Raw genomic sequence first — 17,592 nt, 5'->3', positions numbered from 1 at the left:
GGAGCAGCAGTGTGTGCTAGCTACAACAGCCAATGCAGAGATTCACCAAAGATCCTCAGACAGCACCTTCCGAACCTACGTCCACTTCCATCCAGAAGGACAAGGGCAGCAGATTCTTGAGAACACCACCCCCTGCAGTTTCCCCTCCAAGCCACTCACTATCCTAACTTGGAAATATGTCGCCGTTCCTTCAGTGTCACTGGGCCAGAATCCTGGAATTCCCTCCCTAATGGCATCGTGGGTCAACCCACAGCACATGGACTGCAGCGGTTCAAGAAGGCAGCTCACCCCCACCTTCTCAAGGGGCAACTAGTGACGGGGCGATAAACACTGGGCCCAGCCAACGATGCCCACATCCCACAAGTGAAAAGAAAAGTCATTGGGAAAAAGACGAATGACAATATGAGGAAAGGATAAAAAAAATCACACAACACCAGGTTATAGCAGGAAGTGAGGACTGCAGGTGCTGGAGATCAGAGTCGAGAGTGTGGTGCTGGAAAAGCGCAGCAGGTCAGGCAGCATCAGAGGAGCAGGACAATCGACGTTTTGGGCATAAGCCCTTCATCAGGGTTGGGTCATGATCCAACAGATTTATTTGGACGTATTAGTCAATGAGGAAAAATCTTTTAATGCTGTGAGTGACTACTTTCTGAATGTGGTAGGGTCAGGTTCAGTCAAGGTCACAGGACACAACTTGGATTACTAGCTGAAAGGAAAGCAAGACAAAAGGGAAAGGCAGGTGAATTGCTCCCTCAGAGGGCTAGCACAGACAATGGAGCAAATGGCCTACTTCTGAGCTATAAATCTCTGTCGAAATCCCCTGCTCGTCTTTGCAACACTGTGATGGCATTGCAAAGAGCAGCCAACACCTTCTGAAGAACTGGTGCCTTGATTGATAAATCAGCAATATTAATCCCAAAAGCTGACACCTCACTGAGTGTAGGAAATAGGAAATAATGACAGCAAATGCAGGAAAGCTAGCCTGACAACATTGGTGGTGAACTGTGAGTCAGTAGTGGCATTCACCCTCTGAAGTGAAAACTGGGGAGTCAAATCCCAGACAAATGGACACACAGTCTCGCTATCGGTCAAGGGCAAAATCTCTGGAAAGCTGCACTGTCTGAGGTGCTGCCTTCTGGATGAGACAAACTGAGGCCCCATTGGCCTTCCCCGGTGGACATTAAAGGTTCTTTGGTGCAATTCTGAAGAAGATTAGGGGTAATATCCCTGCTGGCCTGGTCAATATCTCTAGGTAAAAACAGGGACTGCAGATGCTGGAAACCAGATTCTAGATTAGAGTGGTGCTGGAAAAGCACAGCAGTTCAGGCAGCATCCAAGGAGCAGATAAATTGATGTTTCGGGCAAAAGCCCTTCATCAGGAATAGAGGCAGAGTGCCTGCAGGGTGGAGAGATAAATGAGAGGAGGGGGTCAATATCTCTCCCTGGACCAACATAACAGAACAAGGAGAATCTGCAGTCCTCACTTTTGCCTATAACAGAAACAAGGAGTCTGGAATATAAGGTTCAGCCACTTTTGGAATATTGTGTGCAATTCTGGTCTCCTTCTTATCGGAAAGGTGTTGGGAAACTTGAAAGGGTTCAGCAAAGATTTACAAGGATGTTGCCAGAGTTGGAGGATGTGAGCCACAGGGAGAGGCTGAACAGGCTGGGGCTGTTTTCCCTGGAGTGTCGGAGGCTGAGGGGTGACCTTATAGAGGTTTACAAAATTATGAGGGGCATGGATAGGATAAATAGACAAAGTCTTTTCCCTGGGTTTGGGGAGTCCAGAACTAGAGGGCATAGATTTAGGTGAGAGGGCAAAGATGTAAAAGAGAGCTAAGGGGCAACTTTTCCACACAGAGGGTGGTACGTGTATGGAATGAGCTGCCAGAGGAAGTGGTGGAGGCTGGTACAATTGCAACATTTAAGAGGCATTTGGATGGGTATATGAATAGGAAGGGTTTGGAGGGATATGGGCTGGGTGCTGGCAGGTGGGACTAGATTGGGTTGGGATATCTGGTCAGAATGGACGGGTTGGACCGAAGGGTCTGTTTCCATGCTGTACATCTCTATGACTCTAAGTCTTACTGGAACTGTATGGGGTGCTGGTGTCACCTCACCTAGAATACTGTGAGCAGGTTTGTTTCCCTTATTTCAGGAAAAATATCATTTCATTGGAGATACTTCAGAACAGGTTCACTCAGATGATCCCCGGGATGGAGGGATTGTCTTATAAACAAAGATTAAACAGGTTGGGACTCTACTCTCTGGAGTTTTGAAGGACAAGAGGTGATGTCATTGAAACATATTGGATTCTTTAAGGGTATGACAAATACCTAGAGGAATGTTTCCCCCAATGGGAAGGTCTGGGATCAGAGGATACAGTCTCAGAATAAAGGAGCTGCAATTTCAGACTCAGATGAGGAAAAATGTCTTCTCTCACAGGGCTGTGAGCCTTTGGAGCTCCTTGCCTCAGGTTGCTGAGGGAGCAGAGTCCATGTGTATATTTAAGGCTGAGGGAGATAGATTCAGAGAATCAAGGGTTCCAGGGAAGAGGCAGGAAAGTGTGAGCAATGTCAGCCATGATCCTATTTAAAGGTGGAGCAGGTTCTTGGGACTGAATGGCCTACTCCTATGATTTATGGTCTAAACTAACTACCTCCTCATTACCACATCGCTGTTTGTGGGAGCTTGCTGTGTGTAAATCGGCGACCACGTTTCCTGGCATCACGACAATGACTATGTTGTAAAATTACTTTGTTGGTGTAACGTGCCTTGCGATCATCCTGAGACTGTGAAGGGGGCTATAAAAGTTAAAATTCTTGTTTCTTTTCAAAGTTTAAATTAAGGGGACAATGTTATGGAGCAAAATCTTCATCAGGTGCAAGATACAAATAGGAAGAACACGGGGGAGAATGACTTATTGCCTGTTTACAACCTCCTGCCTCTGTGCTGGGAGAGAGGCCCCACAGAAATAATTACGCATGAGGTCCCAAAATTTATTCGAGGAGAGGAACGAATTGCTTAGGTTTCCCGTTCGGACCCTGCATTTTCCCCAGTGAAGTGTACAAATTTTTAAGATATTAGGGGAAAGGTGTAGAGGAAACGTCAGAAGTAGGTTCTTTATGCAGAGAGTTGTGAATGCATGAAATGCATTGCCAGCGTTGGTGGTGGAAGCAGAGTCATTGGGGACATTTAAGTGACTGCTGGACATGCACATGGATAGCAGTGAGTTGTAGGGTGTGTAGGTTAAGTTACTATATTTTACATTAGGGTTAAACCTCGGCACAACATCGTGGGCCAAAGGGCCTGTTCTGTGCTGTACTTTCTATGTTCTGTGTTCTAATGTGAAAATGAGGGCAGGGGGAGGGGAGGGGGAGGGGGAGGGGGGGGAGGGGGAGGGGGAAAGGATGAGGGGGGAAGGGGGAAGGGGGAGGGGGGAGGGGGGAAGGGGGAAGGGGGAGGGGGGAGGGGGCAGGGGGGCAGGGGGGAGGGGGGGAGAGGGAGGGGGGAGGGGGAGGGGAGGGGGGAGAGGGGGGAGGGAGAGAGGGAGGGGGAGGGGGAGTGGGGGAGGGGGAGGAGGGGCGGGGGAGGGAGGGGAGTGAGGGAGGGGGAGGGGGAGAGGGAGAGGGGGAGGGAGGGGAGAGAAAGGGGAGGGATGGGAGGGGAAGGGGGAGGGGGAGGAAAGGAGAGGGGGGAGGGGGAGAGAGGGGGGAGGGAAAGGGGGAGGGGGGAAAGGGGGAGGGGGGGGAGGGGGAAAGGGGAGGGGGAAGGGGAGGGGGAGGGGAAAGGGGGAGGGGGGAGGGGGGGGGAAGGGGGAAGGGGGAGGGGGGAGGGGGGAGGGGGAAGGGGAGGGGGGAGGGGGGAGGGGGAAGGGGAGGGGGGGGGGGGGGAGGGGAAAGGGGGAGGGGGGGAGGGGGAAGGGGAGGGGGGAGGGGGAAGGGGGAAGGGGGAGGGGGGAGGGGGGAGGGGGAAGGGGGAGGGGGGAGGGGGGAGGGGGGAGGGGGAGGGGAAAGGGGGAAGGGGGAGGGGGGAGGGGGAAGGGGAGAGGGGAGGGGGAAGGGGGAAAGCGGGAAGGGGGAAAGGGGAGGGGGGAGGGGGGAAAGGGGAGGGGAGAGTGTGTGTTCAGATTAATTCGCTCAGAGACAGTTTTTTTTATTGGCCTTTCAATCATCCAGTTGTGTGGGTCCAGGAGAGCTCAGCAGATTAACAAATTATTGATGAGCGGCTCGGCAGGTGACCATCAAACTGACGCTTCTGACCTGCAACAAGAAAGCAGCTAAATCTCGTTCCCTTCCTCCTTGATCAAATCTCCTGGTAGCTGTTCTCACTCTCCCTTTTCCTGGAAACCACTCGCTGCAAATTTCTTAATTAAAAGGAAAAGAGGATTATGAAAATAAACACCTTTATGGGGGCATCAAAAGGGTGAATCTGCAACAAATTAATGACACTCTGAATTGATGTATCCGCAGCTTTGTGTCATTAGCAAAGAGTCAGACGGAATCTTCGACATCTGTGACCTGGAGTGGTGCCTGAACTGCATCCCACTGACCTTTTCCTCACCCCCCACACCCCCATATTATTTAATCTCTTTATGTTTCTATGTTGTGGGAATTTTAAGAAAGGGGTAGAGTTTAAATAAAAGAGGTTTAAATTAGTATTGTTCGTTTGTCTTTTTTCAACCATTTGTTAAAAACAGTTTGAGTACAATGAATTGTTATTTTCTTGTTAATGGAAGGTGTATGCGCATATTGTTTTAACCAGAATTAGACAGATTGGTAAAATTGAACAATTTTAATAAAAACGTTCACATTTATAGATAGATCTACTGCGTGTGACCCCCAGTGAGCTGTAACAATAGGAAACATCTACATACAAACCTGAAGTCTGAAAATAGGAATATAGAGCAGGAAGCAGCCATTCAGCTCCTTGAGATTGCTTCATAGAAAGAGAAAGGGCAGGTAATACTGCTTTGTTTTGTTTGAAAGCTTAAAGCATCACCAAGTGACAGAACCATTGAAAATAAGAGATCAAAAAAAATACTGCAGATGTTGGAAATACGAGACACAAATAGAAAATGGAAGTTTCAGTCAGAAACTAAGGTTCCGCATCTCCCTATACCAACGTTACCTGATTTGCTGAGTATTCCCAACCTTATAAGGTTTTAGACACTCCTGTAATAATTCCTTTTTTTAAAAAAGAGGTTAAAACACCTTCTGTGGAAGGAAGTGACAGCGAGTGTTACTATCACTATATGACCTGATGTGAAAAACTGGGTTCAATCGAGTATTACTAACTTGAAGATTTAATATATAAATTATATTTTAAGAACTGACAGCTTTTTGAGAGAGGGATTGCAGACATGGTTGCTTTGGAGTGTGTGTACAAACAGGCAGTGTAGCCATTAACCAACAGAGGGATCTCAGGCACACCCACATACCTCCAATCACCCATTATACTCTCACTGCATTCACTGTGCCATAATGCTGTATCGGCTTGGGACTTTACACATAATCAAACCGAATGGTTCATGTTGGAACTGAATCCATTCCTCTCTCTACAGCTGCTGCCAGACCTGCTGAGTTTCTCTAGCACCGCCTGCTTTCATTTCTCTTACTAACAACGTCCATTGCTTTACAAATCATCTGAAGACTGCGCCTCTAGCGTTTCGACTTCCTTTTGTGTTTCTCCACAGCCTCGCTCACCGAGTCGTCCTCCTCATCGCTGGGGGTGGGCGGTCGCCTGATAACTTTCTTTTCCACCTTGTATTTCTGCTCGCCCACTTTGGGGTCACCTTTCACCAGGTACTCCCCGTTCTGGTAGGTGATGGTGACAATCGTTTTGGGGTAGGTGCCGTAGACTCTGCGCAGCTCGTCCTGGACAAAGTCGGGCAGCTCCCTTACCGGTCCAAAAACACGGTCCATCTTACCCCAGTGCAGCTCCCCCTTCAGCACAGAGCCTTCAGGCCAACTGGCTGAGCTGAGTGGGGTCTGCTGAGGGTAGTACCCATTGTATGGATAGTATGGTGGGTATGTATATCCTGCCAGATTGGCAGGGGGCATATACCAGTACGGAAAGAAATAGGGAGCCCCGTAGAAGTGGTGATACTCTACACATTTCCCTGCTCCTTCCTGGAAGCTGTCCACATCTGCCATGACTATGGTCAGGGGCCGGCTGGAAAAGTTGTGCATCTGAATGGGGGGCAGCGACAGAGTCTCATGGGGGCTCACGAATCTCCTGGGTACGAAGGGTCCAAAGACGGTCGGGTACATGATGTGCCAGGGTCTCTGCCACTGTCCTGGCTCGCTGCTCCAAGTTCTGCTACCTCCGTGCCGTTGAGATTCCTTCTATCCCGCCATTCTGTGGATCTGTGGAGATAGAAAAACACAAAATTCTATTGCCCCCTCCATTTTCCTCAAGCGACTTTCATTTATACAGCAGCCCATAGGGTAAAGAAATGTACAAACGTGCTTCCCAGGACAGTGCAAGGCAGGGAACAGGACCAAAAGCTGTCAACTGACACAAAATTCTGGTCAAAGAGATAGATTCTGAGGAGTGTCTTAAAGGAGGAGAGGGGGAGACATGTAGGGAAGGAATTCCAGACATTAGGACCAAGGTAACTCGGGGCCCAAGCACCAGTGGTGGGGCAGTGAACATTGGGAGCGGAATTAGAACAGACCCTGAAGGGTGCAGAGACCTCAGGGAGTATGGGGCTGGGGGAGGTTACTGGGATAGGGGTCTCAAGAGTACGGAGAAATTTGACAGCAAGGAAGAGACTTTTAAAAATCAAGACTTTGCCTGACCGGGAATCAACGCAGACCATTTCGGACTGAGATGAGGAGAAATGTCTTCACCCAGAGAGTGGGGACCCAGTGGAATTCTCTGCCACACAATGCAGTTGAGGTCAAAACATTGAATGTCTTCGAGAAGGAGTTAGATCTAGTGGATCAAATGGTGTGGAGAGAACAGGGGAAACAGGGTACTGAGTTGGATGACACCATTGAAGCATGGAACAGACTCCAAGGGCTGAATGGCCTATTCCTGTTCCTATTTTCTATGTTCATGTGATTCAGGGATCGGGAGGGGTTATATGAAATTGGAGCTTTCTCTAAATTCAGATGTATGCAGCAGAGTTTTGGGTGAACTTCAGTTTATAATATTTGCCTGAGAATGAGTTTAGCGCATAGAGAAGCCATTAGCCTTGCTGTATTAAAACAGCAGGCACAGGGTTTCCTTCCAAATGGATGAGAAGCAATCTTACACTCGATCTTGTCTGAGACAGAGAACAGTTTGTGGTACTCACAAGGATTTCTTGGAGGGTTGAAATGATTACATTGATGTGCATACTTAACACATTTACAAATGTAAAAACAATTAACATTTACTGTCTTTGATATTTAGGGGCACTCACATCGTCAAAACAAATGGAGGTTCATGCTCCACTCCTGGATATATCTGATAGGTAGACTTTTTAATAGATAAAGGTATCAAGGGTTAAGGAGGGATGTACAGAAAAATGGAGTTGAGAACACATTCAGATCGGCCATGATGTTGTTCAATGGTGGAATGGATTCAAAGGGCCGAATGGCCTAATCCCGCTCCTAACTTCTGATAATCTGGGCTGGCAGTATTGAATGAGTCTTGCACTGCCTTTCAGAGGAAACATTAAGTTGAGACCCCTTAAGTCTTCCAGACCTGTGGTGGCTTCCATCTTGAAGGACAAGGGCAGCAGATACATGGGATCACTAACACCACCCCCCCTGCAAGTTCCCCTCCCCACCACTCACCATCCTGACTTGGAAACACATCTCCGTTCCTTCACAGTTGCTGGGTCAAATTCGTGACAGCCCTCCCAAGCCAAACTGTCAATGTACCCACACCATAAGGACTGTAGGAGTTCAAGAAGATAAGTTCTCTTTGGGCAGATGGGATGGATGATAATTGCTGGGCTTGTTGAGAATGAATTAAAGGGAAAAAGGCAAATTTTGTATTTGTATAGTACATTCTACAACCTCAAAACATCTCTGAAGAATCCCACTGTGAATTGGTTACATTTAAAATGTGGCACTACAGTAAAAGAGGGAACATTGCAACTGACGTCTACGCAACAAGATGCCAGCCAGTGACACTCACATCCTGTGAATGAATTAAAAAAGACAAGGTGGGGACAAATTTCTTTCTAGAGAGGGACCTAATCAATGCATTATCATTGTTACGATGATAGTTTCATGCAATACTACTGAAGCTGCTTCTGATTCCAGATTATGTTTTCCCTCGATGTGGGATTTAAAGTGTGGAGACTAAAATATATGCTAAACATTTGACGTATCAACCAGTGGAAAGAATATTCAAAGTTGCAAAAAGACTGAGGATTCTATAAAGTGGCATCCAGAAGACATAATGTCAGTGTTGCTGCTGTTTGATATGATGAGAGCAAATTACTAATGGGAGCCACTAGGACTAGCATTTAGGATTCAAATTCATGCCTTTAACCTGTGCTAGTCCAGTCATACTCCCACTACACTAGTCTCGTCCTGGTGGAGCCCTAGCTGGTATTGTATAGAGGTGATTGCCCGACTATATGTACATAAAGAACATCAGAACTAGGAGCAGGCGTCGGCCATTCAGCCCCTCGTGCCTGCTCTACTATTTAATAACATCATGGCCAATCTCTCATCTCATAGAGCCATAGAGTCATACAGCACAGAAACAGGCCCTTCGGTCCAAACAGTCCACGCCAAACATAATCTCAAACTCAACTAGTCCCACCTGCTTGTTCCCGGCCCTTTTCCCTCCAAACCTTATCCAAATGTCTTTTAAACATTGTAATTGTACCCACATTCACCACTTCCTCCAGAAGGTCATTCCACATGCAAACCATGCTCTGTGTAAAAAAAATTGCCCAGGTCTTTTTTAAATCTCACTCTATTATTGAGTACAGGAGTTGGGAGGTCATGTTGCGGCTGTACAGGACATTGGTTAGGCCACTGTTGGAATATTGCGTGCAATTCTGGTCTCCTTCCTATCGGAAAGATGTTGTAAAACTTGAAAGGGTTCAGAAAAGATTTACAAGGATGTTGCCAGGGTTGGAGGATCTGAGCTACAGGGAGAGGCTGAACAGGCTGGGGCTGTTTTCCCTGGAGCGTCGGATGCTGAGGGGTGACCTTATAGAGGTCTACAGAATTATGAGGAGCATGGATAGGGTAAATAGACAGTCTCTTCCCTGGGGTGGGGAAAGTCCAGAACTAGAGGGCATAGGTTTAGGATGAGAGGGGAAAGATATAAAAGAGACCTAAGGGGCAACTTTTTCACTCAGAGGGTGGTACCTGTATGGAATGAGCTGCCAGAGGAAGTGGTGGAGGCTGGTACAATTATAACATTTAAGAGGCATTTGGATGGATATATGAATAGGAAGAGTTTGGAGGGATATGGACCAAGTGCTGGCAGGTGGGACTAGATTGGGTTGGGCTATCTAGTTGGCATGGACGAGTTGGACCGAGGGGTCAGTTTCCATGCTGTGCATCTCTATGACTCTATTTTCTTACCCTTTAACCTGTCTATCACTTAAATGTACTCAATGTCCCAACATCCACTGCACTCTGGGGTAGTGAGTTCCATAGATTCACAGTCCTTTGAGAGATGCAATTCTTCCTCATTTCTGTTTTAAATCTGCTCCCCCTTATCCTAACGGTTAGACCTCTCGCTCTAGAATGCCCCACATGAGAAAACATCCTCTCTACGTCTACTTTGTCAGCCCTTTTAGCAAGTTATAGACCTCAATTAAATTTAATCTCATTCTTCTAAACTCCAGAGATTATCAGCCTAAACTGCTTAATCTCTCCAGATAGAACAAATCTAATTTCTGGAATCAATCTAGTGAACCTCCTCTGAACTGCCTCCAATGCAACTACGTCTCTCCTCAAGTAAGACTGTACACAATTTTCTAGGTGTGGTCTCACTAATGCCTTGTACAGCTGTAGAAACACTTCTTTTATACTCCATTCCTTTAGCAATAGGTGCCCAACAGGTTTAGAGAGGGGCCTGCATAAGTATAGGGTTCAACTATTAAAGATTTCTCCCATGCCCTGTGAAAATGTGAATTAACAGAAACGTACATGCAACAGTGATTCAGAATAATCACATCCCCTTCAAACAATGACTTACCTGGATGCACTTCAGAGGGTAAGGTTACCTGAACACAGAATTCCAAATGATTGATGGGGGTTGGCAGGGTCAGTGTTTCATTGAAGTTTATCGACAGGATAAAAAATGGGACTGGCTTGAAACTTTAAGGCTTTCTTTTAAATGCAGTTTTTAATTTTAAAAATCAAAACACACTAAAATGTTTAACATGAAGAATCCTTTGATGTTTCTGAAGGTGAATAAGAAGGCAGCCAAATAACGCAGGAGTTAACCGACTGTTCATTTTGATATCTTTATAGTACTTCTTTTTGGATTGTCTACACTGTAATTACCCTGGAACTGACTCAGAGAAACACTGCCCACATTTTAGAGATTTGAAACGGAAATTTTCTAAAGTTAGAATCGAGAGGAAGAAAAGATATTATTCAGGAAAGGAGGATTGAGAGACAGGGGGTGCTGGAAAAGAGCTGCTTACCTGATAGCCGACAGTGGCTGAGGGGGTGGTTGGTTGTAACATGCAGTCCCTGAGTTTGTGAGTGCAGTGGTCAGCTCTCCTCTGTCTGCTCTGGGCTCTGGGCTCACTCTCCCCCTACACACACGCTCACGGGACACAGTGGGCCAGCACAGGCTGCTACGTCCGCTGAGGTAACCAGGCGGGGCCAAAGACAAACAAGGCAGGAAGGTGGATACAAGGGGAGGGGAAAGAGCTGGAGGAATTAAAAAGGAAAGTGAAGAAATGGTGTGTTAAGAGGGAGGAGTGGAGACAGTAAAGAACTGAAGGAGAGATTCGAGTGAGGGGGTCACTATTGGATACAATGTACATTATTGCCAGTGGCCCTCTCCTAACTTGCACCAAATTCTGTTCCTCCATCATTGGCAGACCCTCACAGACTAGGATGACTCTATCCCACTCTCCGGGTGAGTCCGTAGGTGGCTGTATGACCGATGGAGCTATCCCAGGCTCTGGCAGGTAGTGGTTATGGGAAGAGAGTGGGTGGGTTATGGGTGTAGCAGCACATTCCTTTCCCTGTTTTCTCCACTGGCTCCTGCTTTTTCCCAATGTCGTGTCTCCAGGTGCTCCATGCCTTCCTGGATGCTCCTCCCCCACTTTGGATGGTCATGGGCCAGTGATTCCCAGGTGTCTGTGGGAATGCTGCACTTCCACACTGAGGCCTGGAGGGTATCCCTGAAGCACTTCCTCTGTCTACCTGGGGCATCCTCTGTCACCTGACTGACTGTTCCTCCATCGTCCCTTGCTCACTGACTTGGCTCCTGGTAAAATAATTTCATAAGTCTCATCCTCATTTCCAAATCCCTGTGTGGCCACAACCCTCCCCTATCTCTGTCAGCTCCTGTAGTCCCACCGTTCGCAAACAGATCTGGGTTTCTCGAGTTCTGCATTGGACTTGGGAGCATTGGACTCATTACCTTCAGCTACTTTTCACTGTCTGCTTTTCTGGCTCTCTAAGTCACAGCTATTCAACTAAATATTTCTTCACCAGTCTTCACCACTCCTCATGTGAGTCACTGACATTTTATTTAATGGTCCTGCAAAATGACCTTGGGACATTTTAGGCACCTAAGATGTAGCAGCAAGAGTAAGCCTTATCACCCCTGGAGACTGCTCCACCAATCAACACAATGGTGCCTGATCTGATCTTGGCCTCAACTCTACTCTCCTGTTAGAATTCAACCACCTTATCCACGAATATGTTCAATAAGAGACTCTCCAGTATTCTTTGGGTATATCAGATTAGATTACTTACAGTGTGGAAACAGGCCCTTCGGCCCAACAAGTCCACACCGACCCGCCACCCACCATTCCCCTACATTTTTACCTAATACCACGAGCAATTTAGCATGGCCAATTCACCTGACCTGCACATCTTTGGACTGTGGGAGGAAACCGGAGCACCCGGAGGAAACCCACGCAGACACGGGGAGAATGTGCAAACTCCACACAGACAGTTGCCTGAGTCGGGAATTGAACCCGGATCTCTGGCGCTGTGAGACAGCAGTGCTAACCACTGTGCCACCGTGCCGCCCACAAGATCGTTCCAAAGATTCACAACAGTCTGAGGAAAGACATTCCTCCTCATTACCTTGCCAATAAAGGCACTGTACAAATGCAAGTTGTTGTTAATTATGGGGAGTTTTGTGAAGATTTCTTTCCTTAATCTTTATTCATAGGACGTGGGTGTCATTGGCAAGGCTTGGTTTAGCTATCCATCCCTAATGAGGCAAGAGTCTGTGCATCTGGAGTCACATGTGGGCAAGAACTGCAATTTCCTTTCCAAAAGAGTATTAGTTATCCAGATGGGTTTAATGGGAAGTCTAAGAAATGGGATGGAGTAGACACAGATCTGTGGCAAAGCTGAATGATAGTAAGGGTCAGAAGGAGAGAGTTTACATGAAGAATTGGAAGAGATCCATCCAATACTGTTTATTTTACACTGGCATTCAGAATAAAAATGACCATGAAGACTCTGTCATCTTACATCAGAGATTCAAAAGCAACAGAAAATTGGCACATAGACAGAGAAGCTCTGTTTTTTTTTGTTTACTTCATTAGGCATCTAAGCAACAATGGCCCTGTGTCTAAAAGCTTGTAGCTTCCAAATATCATCATGAGTCTTACAATGGGAGACATTGTTGGCACTGACATGTTTAGATTATAGAAGGAGAGAATGTGATCCTTGACAGCTGCAGTGTCAATTTGATTTGATTTGTCTGATATACTTACTTAAGAGTTTAGATTTAATTAACAAGTGCAGCAAAACCTGTATAATTCCTTTGGGGATATGTCATATCAGATTCCAACTATTGATACAGCCTCTGGATAACTGATATCCAACAAACTCTGACCGTAGGAACACTCTATGTAACACTCTTACTCCACTGTTTCAGCCTCAGCTTCGTGGTAAGTACACTTACTGCTAAATCCGACTGTTGGATTAAGACCCATTCCAAAGTCTTTGAACAGATAATGCAGGAGTTTTCACCTCAGCACTTCAGACGAGATGCTAAACTGAAGCGTACAAAGGTAAAAATCAAATCAATGTGTGTCAAAGTACACATGTTCTCAGGAAATTCAAACAAAAATCTACTCAAAATCTTAAAAACATACTTATTGATATCCACCTTAATGTTTAGAGCTTCCTAAAAGGCTTATAAATGGTACACTCATCAGCAGAAATACCCAATGGTAATTCATTCATCTTGGGGAAGACACCATGAGTTTGTGAGCAATGTTATATTGTAGCTCAATTCTTTTTAAAGTAGCACAATACATCCCAAGATCTTGACTTGCAGTGAGCACAGCTGGCGATTATGCTTTATTTGTTGAGGAGTGAAAGATGTCCTTGGCTATTACCCATTCCTAATTAAGTTTTGCAATCCTTTGCACTGTCTATGGGCAATTTCAGGCAGGTTACAGTACGAATGTGCGGAAACCCCAGGTCTGCACGTGCTCTCCAGGTGGGGTGAGAGCTCCTTTGTGATTCACACGACATCACAACTATATGGAGGGGGCAAGAAGGCCTTTTCCTCGCTGTTTGTCATATTCTATATTTTTGTTTTATTTATTCATAGGATGTGGCCTTTGCTGGCTTGGCCAACAATTATTACCCAGAGGACTGTGAAGAGTGTGGGTGTATGTTTGCATCTACATCCACAATATCCCAACGAGGAGCACTCTGAGACCAACAGTGTGGGACAATTCCTGCACCAGCTGAGGTGACCAACCTTCTCAATCTCTCCCTGCATTTGAGACGCGGTGACTCTTCGGTTGAACCACCACTTTTTGTCTCTCTCTCTCTCTCTCTACTGAGAGAGTAGGACTGTTGCAACTTTTAATAAGGCACTTGTTATTTATCTTTCCTATCTAATACCTCAACCTTAAGCTCAAGATCAATTTTAGTCTGGCAACACTGCTGAAAAGCACCTTCAGATTTGTCACCGATAAAGACCATAAAAAACAGGAACACTAGCAATCATTCAGCCTCTTAAGCCTGTTCTGTCATTCAATAGCATCACGGCTCATCCAACATTTCTCATATCCATTTTCCTGCATTTTCCTCATAGCCCTTGATTCCCATTTTTTAATTCATTTGTGGGATGTGGGTGTTGCTGGCTGTGCCAGCACTTCTTGCCTGTCCCTAGTTGTGCCTTGAGAAGGTGGGGGTGAGCTGCCATCTTGAACTGCTGTGTCCATCTGCTCTGGGTTGACCCACAATGTCCTTGGAGAGGGAATTCCAGGATTTTGACCCTGTGACAGCGAAGGAACAGCAATATATTTCCAAGTTAGGATGATGAGTGGCTTGGAGGGGAAATGCAGGGGATGCTGTTCCCATATATCTGCTCCCCTTGTTCCTTCTACATGGAAGTGGTTGTGGGTTTGTAAGGTGCTGTCTGAGGATCTTTGGTGAATTTCTTACTGATCAAACTGATCTACCTACCTTTGCCTTAATTTAACACAAGGACTCTGCCCCCACAGCTTTCCGTGGCAAGGAGGTGGTATGGAGTGCAAGAAAGAGAAACATCCAAGGGTAGATCAAACTGAAAAACTTCCTTGGGTCAGTATAGCAGTGACAATGACTGGGCTGTGAATACAAAACTTCCATGTGGTTCTATCTCTTGGGCCAGAAGAACATGGAAGGAAATATCAGAAGATGAGAAAATATTTAAGGAAACAAAATCTATGGAAATACTTAAGCATGACAATTTTGAAATGAAATTTGTAACATAAGCTTTGTAACTAGATTAGATTCCCTACAGTGTGGAAACAGGCCCTTCAGCCCAACAAGTTCACACCGACCCTCCAAAGAGTAACCCACCCAGACCCATTCCCCCTGACTAATGCACCAAACATTATGGGCAATTTTGCATGGCCAATTCACCTAACCTGGATTAGGGATTGTGGGAGGAAACCCACGCAGACACGGGGAGAATGTGCAAACTCCACACAGACAGTCGCCCGAGGCTGGAATTGAACCTGGGTCCCTGGCGCTGTGAGGCAGCAGTGCAAACCACTGAAAAGTACTGGAAATAGGACAAGTGTGGGTAATGATGTAGTCATGTGCAGACTTGATGGGCCAAAGGGACTCTTCTGCGCTATGTGATTCTACAGTATTACTCTGTAATAGGTTATTTTTATTTACACTGTGTACTTAGGACATTTACCACTAGGAGGCAATGGTGTGGTTGTATTGTTTCTAAACCGATTTAGATTCTGCCAAAGCACTCCGTAAAAAGAAAAACTTCAGCATTTAATCAGGAAAGTTTAATTCAAAGCATTGTTGAATCGTCAGGGAAAAGCTATAAAATACTGGGGAGAATTAGGTGCAATGACAATGCCTCAGCCAATCAGAACTGACTTCCCACCCAATCAACATCCTTTTCTCCAGCATGTAAATTGATATGATCGTTTGACATTTGGCATTTTGAGATTCTTGCCCCAATCAGTGAAAGATGCAAAGCTTCAACAGCAAATCTGAAATGAAAATAGAAATTATGAGAGAAACTCAGTAGGTCTGGCAGCATCTGAGGGGAGAGAAACAGAGTTAACATTTCAAGTATGGCGTGGTTCTTCTTCAGAATCCTGTTAATAAACAGCTTGGCTCTCTTTTCAACAATAGTCAAGTTCCAATGTGTCTCCCAGGTATAATTCACGTTTTCAATGTGGATGTTTTGTTCAGACTTTTTAATGACACACCTCTGGAGCAGATGGAACTTTGAACTGGATCTCCTGGCCCAGAGGTAGGGACAGTACCACAAGAGCCACAAGGTTCTATACTACCTAGGATTGGTTAGTCTTGATCCATGTGACTGATAATGGTGACAATAATAGGGTTGTCTTGGTGTTATTGACAAAATAAAAACCTCCCAGAAATCATCATTCACAGGAAACTCTCAAATCACTGTACATGGGCTTCGCTGGTGAAACTCGCATTTATAACAAATGTCTAATCTTCCTGAGAAGACATTCTCTGTGAATACAATTTGTTCTGATCTGCTATTGTAATCCCAGTTTACAGAATACCGCACACCTTAAATCCCCGAGTGAGACCTGACTTGTTAGACAATATAGGATGTTGTGAAACTTGAAAGGGTTCAGAAAAGATTGACAAGGATATTGCCAAATTGGACAGTTTCAGCTATAGGGAGAGACTGATTAGGATGGGGCAGTTTTCCCTCGAACTTCAGAGGCTGAAAGGTGATCTTTTGGAGGATTATAAAATCATGAGAGGCATAGGTAGGATGAATAGCCAAAGTCTTTTCCCTAGGATGAAGGAGTCCAAAGAGAGGGCATAGGTTTAAGGTGGGAAGGGAAAGATTTAAAAAGGAACCTAAGGGGCAATTTTTTTCATGCAGAAAATGGTGCATGTATGGAATGAGCTGCCAGAGGAAGTGGTGGAGGCTGGTACAATTGCAACATTTAAAAGGTATCTGGATGGGTATATGAATAGGAAGGGCATAGAGTGATATGGTCCAAAAGCTGGCAAATGGGACTAGATTAATTTCAGATATCTGGTCAGCATGGATAAGTTGGACCTAAGGGTCTGCTTCCATGCTGTACAGCTCTAGATTGTAACAGATTTTATATTTTTCTTTTTGATCGCCAGCATTGTCAGACACAAAAATATTTTCACAAGAGGCTGCCATTTTACTTTTAACAGAGAAAAAAAAGTTTATTACAGAACAGAAAAGCGTGAACGAATCACACACGAAATATTTTGAAATGGTCCCCTTTCAAACATCAGAAAGAAAGATCCTGGCACCCCAACAACAACCTGACAGAGGTTCAAGCCTTGCTAAAGGTTGCAATTTCTCTACAGTCGAGCTTCTTGCTGAGCTGACACCAATTATCTTCCAATTCGCTCTGCTGCTCTGGGGGGGTCTGTGCAAACCAATCGACATGCTGATCCCATTCACGATGTTGACTTCTGCTTTGGGATGGCTCTGTAGTGCCTGGATATGGGAAATCTATGCTCAAGAAAAGTAAACAAGATGGAACTCCCAAGCATCCCAGATATCCATGTATTTTGAACAACGTGCTTTTCCTCCCTCTATCATCTATATAGCCCTCCACCGCATCACCTCCATTCCCCAATCCACTGCTCTACCCCCCCCCACAAAATACAATAAAGACAGAGTCCTCTTGTCCTCAGCTACCACCCCACCAGTCTCCGCATCCAATGCATCATCTTTACACACTTCCGCCAACTCCATCCAGACCTCACCACCAAGAACATCCTCCCGTACCCACCTCTCTCTGCTTTTCGCAAGGACCATTCCCTTCAACAGTCCTTGGTTTGCACCACTCCTCAACTTCCCCTCCACCTTTCCCTGCAACCGGAATAGATATAAAACCTGCCAGTACACCATACCCCTCACCTCCATCCAGGGGTGCCAAACAGTCCTTCCAAGTTCAGATAGAGGTTCACCTGC

At 45.8% G+C, this 17,592-nt stretch overlaps 1 protein-coding gene across 1 annotated transcript; it reads right to left on the bottom strand.

Moving 5' to 3' along the window:
- Positions 1–4,835: 4,835 nt before the first annotated feature.
- On the bottom strand, positions 4,836–10,771 carry LOC132826543 (uncharacterized). The gene is made up of 2 exons (XM_060842515.1): positions 10,619–10,771; positions 4,836–6,368 (listed from the first exon to the last, which is right to left on the bottom strand). Exon 2 carries the CDS (start codon positions 6,270–6,272, stop codon positions 5,661–5,663), a length of 612 nt encoding a protein of 203 aa, XP_060698498.1. The 5' UTR covers positions 6,273–6,368; positions 10,619–10,771; the 3' UTR covers positions 4,836–5,660.
- Between the last annotated feature and the right edge of the window lie 6,821 nt (positions 10,772–17,592).

The sequence above is a fragment of the Hemiscyllium ocellatum genome, chromosome 22, assembly GCF_020745735.1.
Source record: "Hemiscyllium ocellatum isolate sHemOce1 chromosome 22, sHemOce1.pat.X.cur, whole genome shotgun sequence".
NCBI lineage: Eukaryota > Metazoa > Chordata > Chondrichthyes > Orectolobiformes > Hemiscylliidae > Hemiscyllium > Hemiscyllium ocellatum.
Note: the sequence above shows the minus strand (reverse complement) of the source record. Positions and strands in the feature narration are given on the sequence as shown.

What these genes read in the sequence shown, in the direction of transcription:
- LOC132826543 (XM_060842515.1), bottom strand. Translation starts at nt 6,272, where the DNA reads ATGTACCCGACCGTCTTTGGACCCTTCGTACCCAGGAGATTCGTGAGC.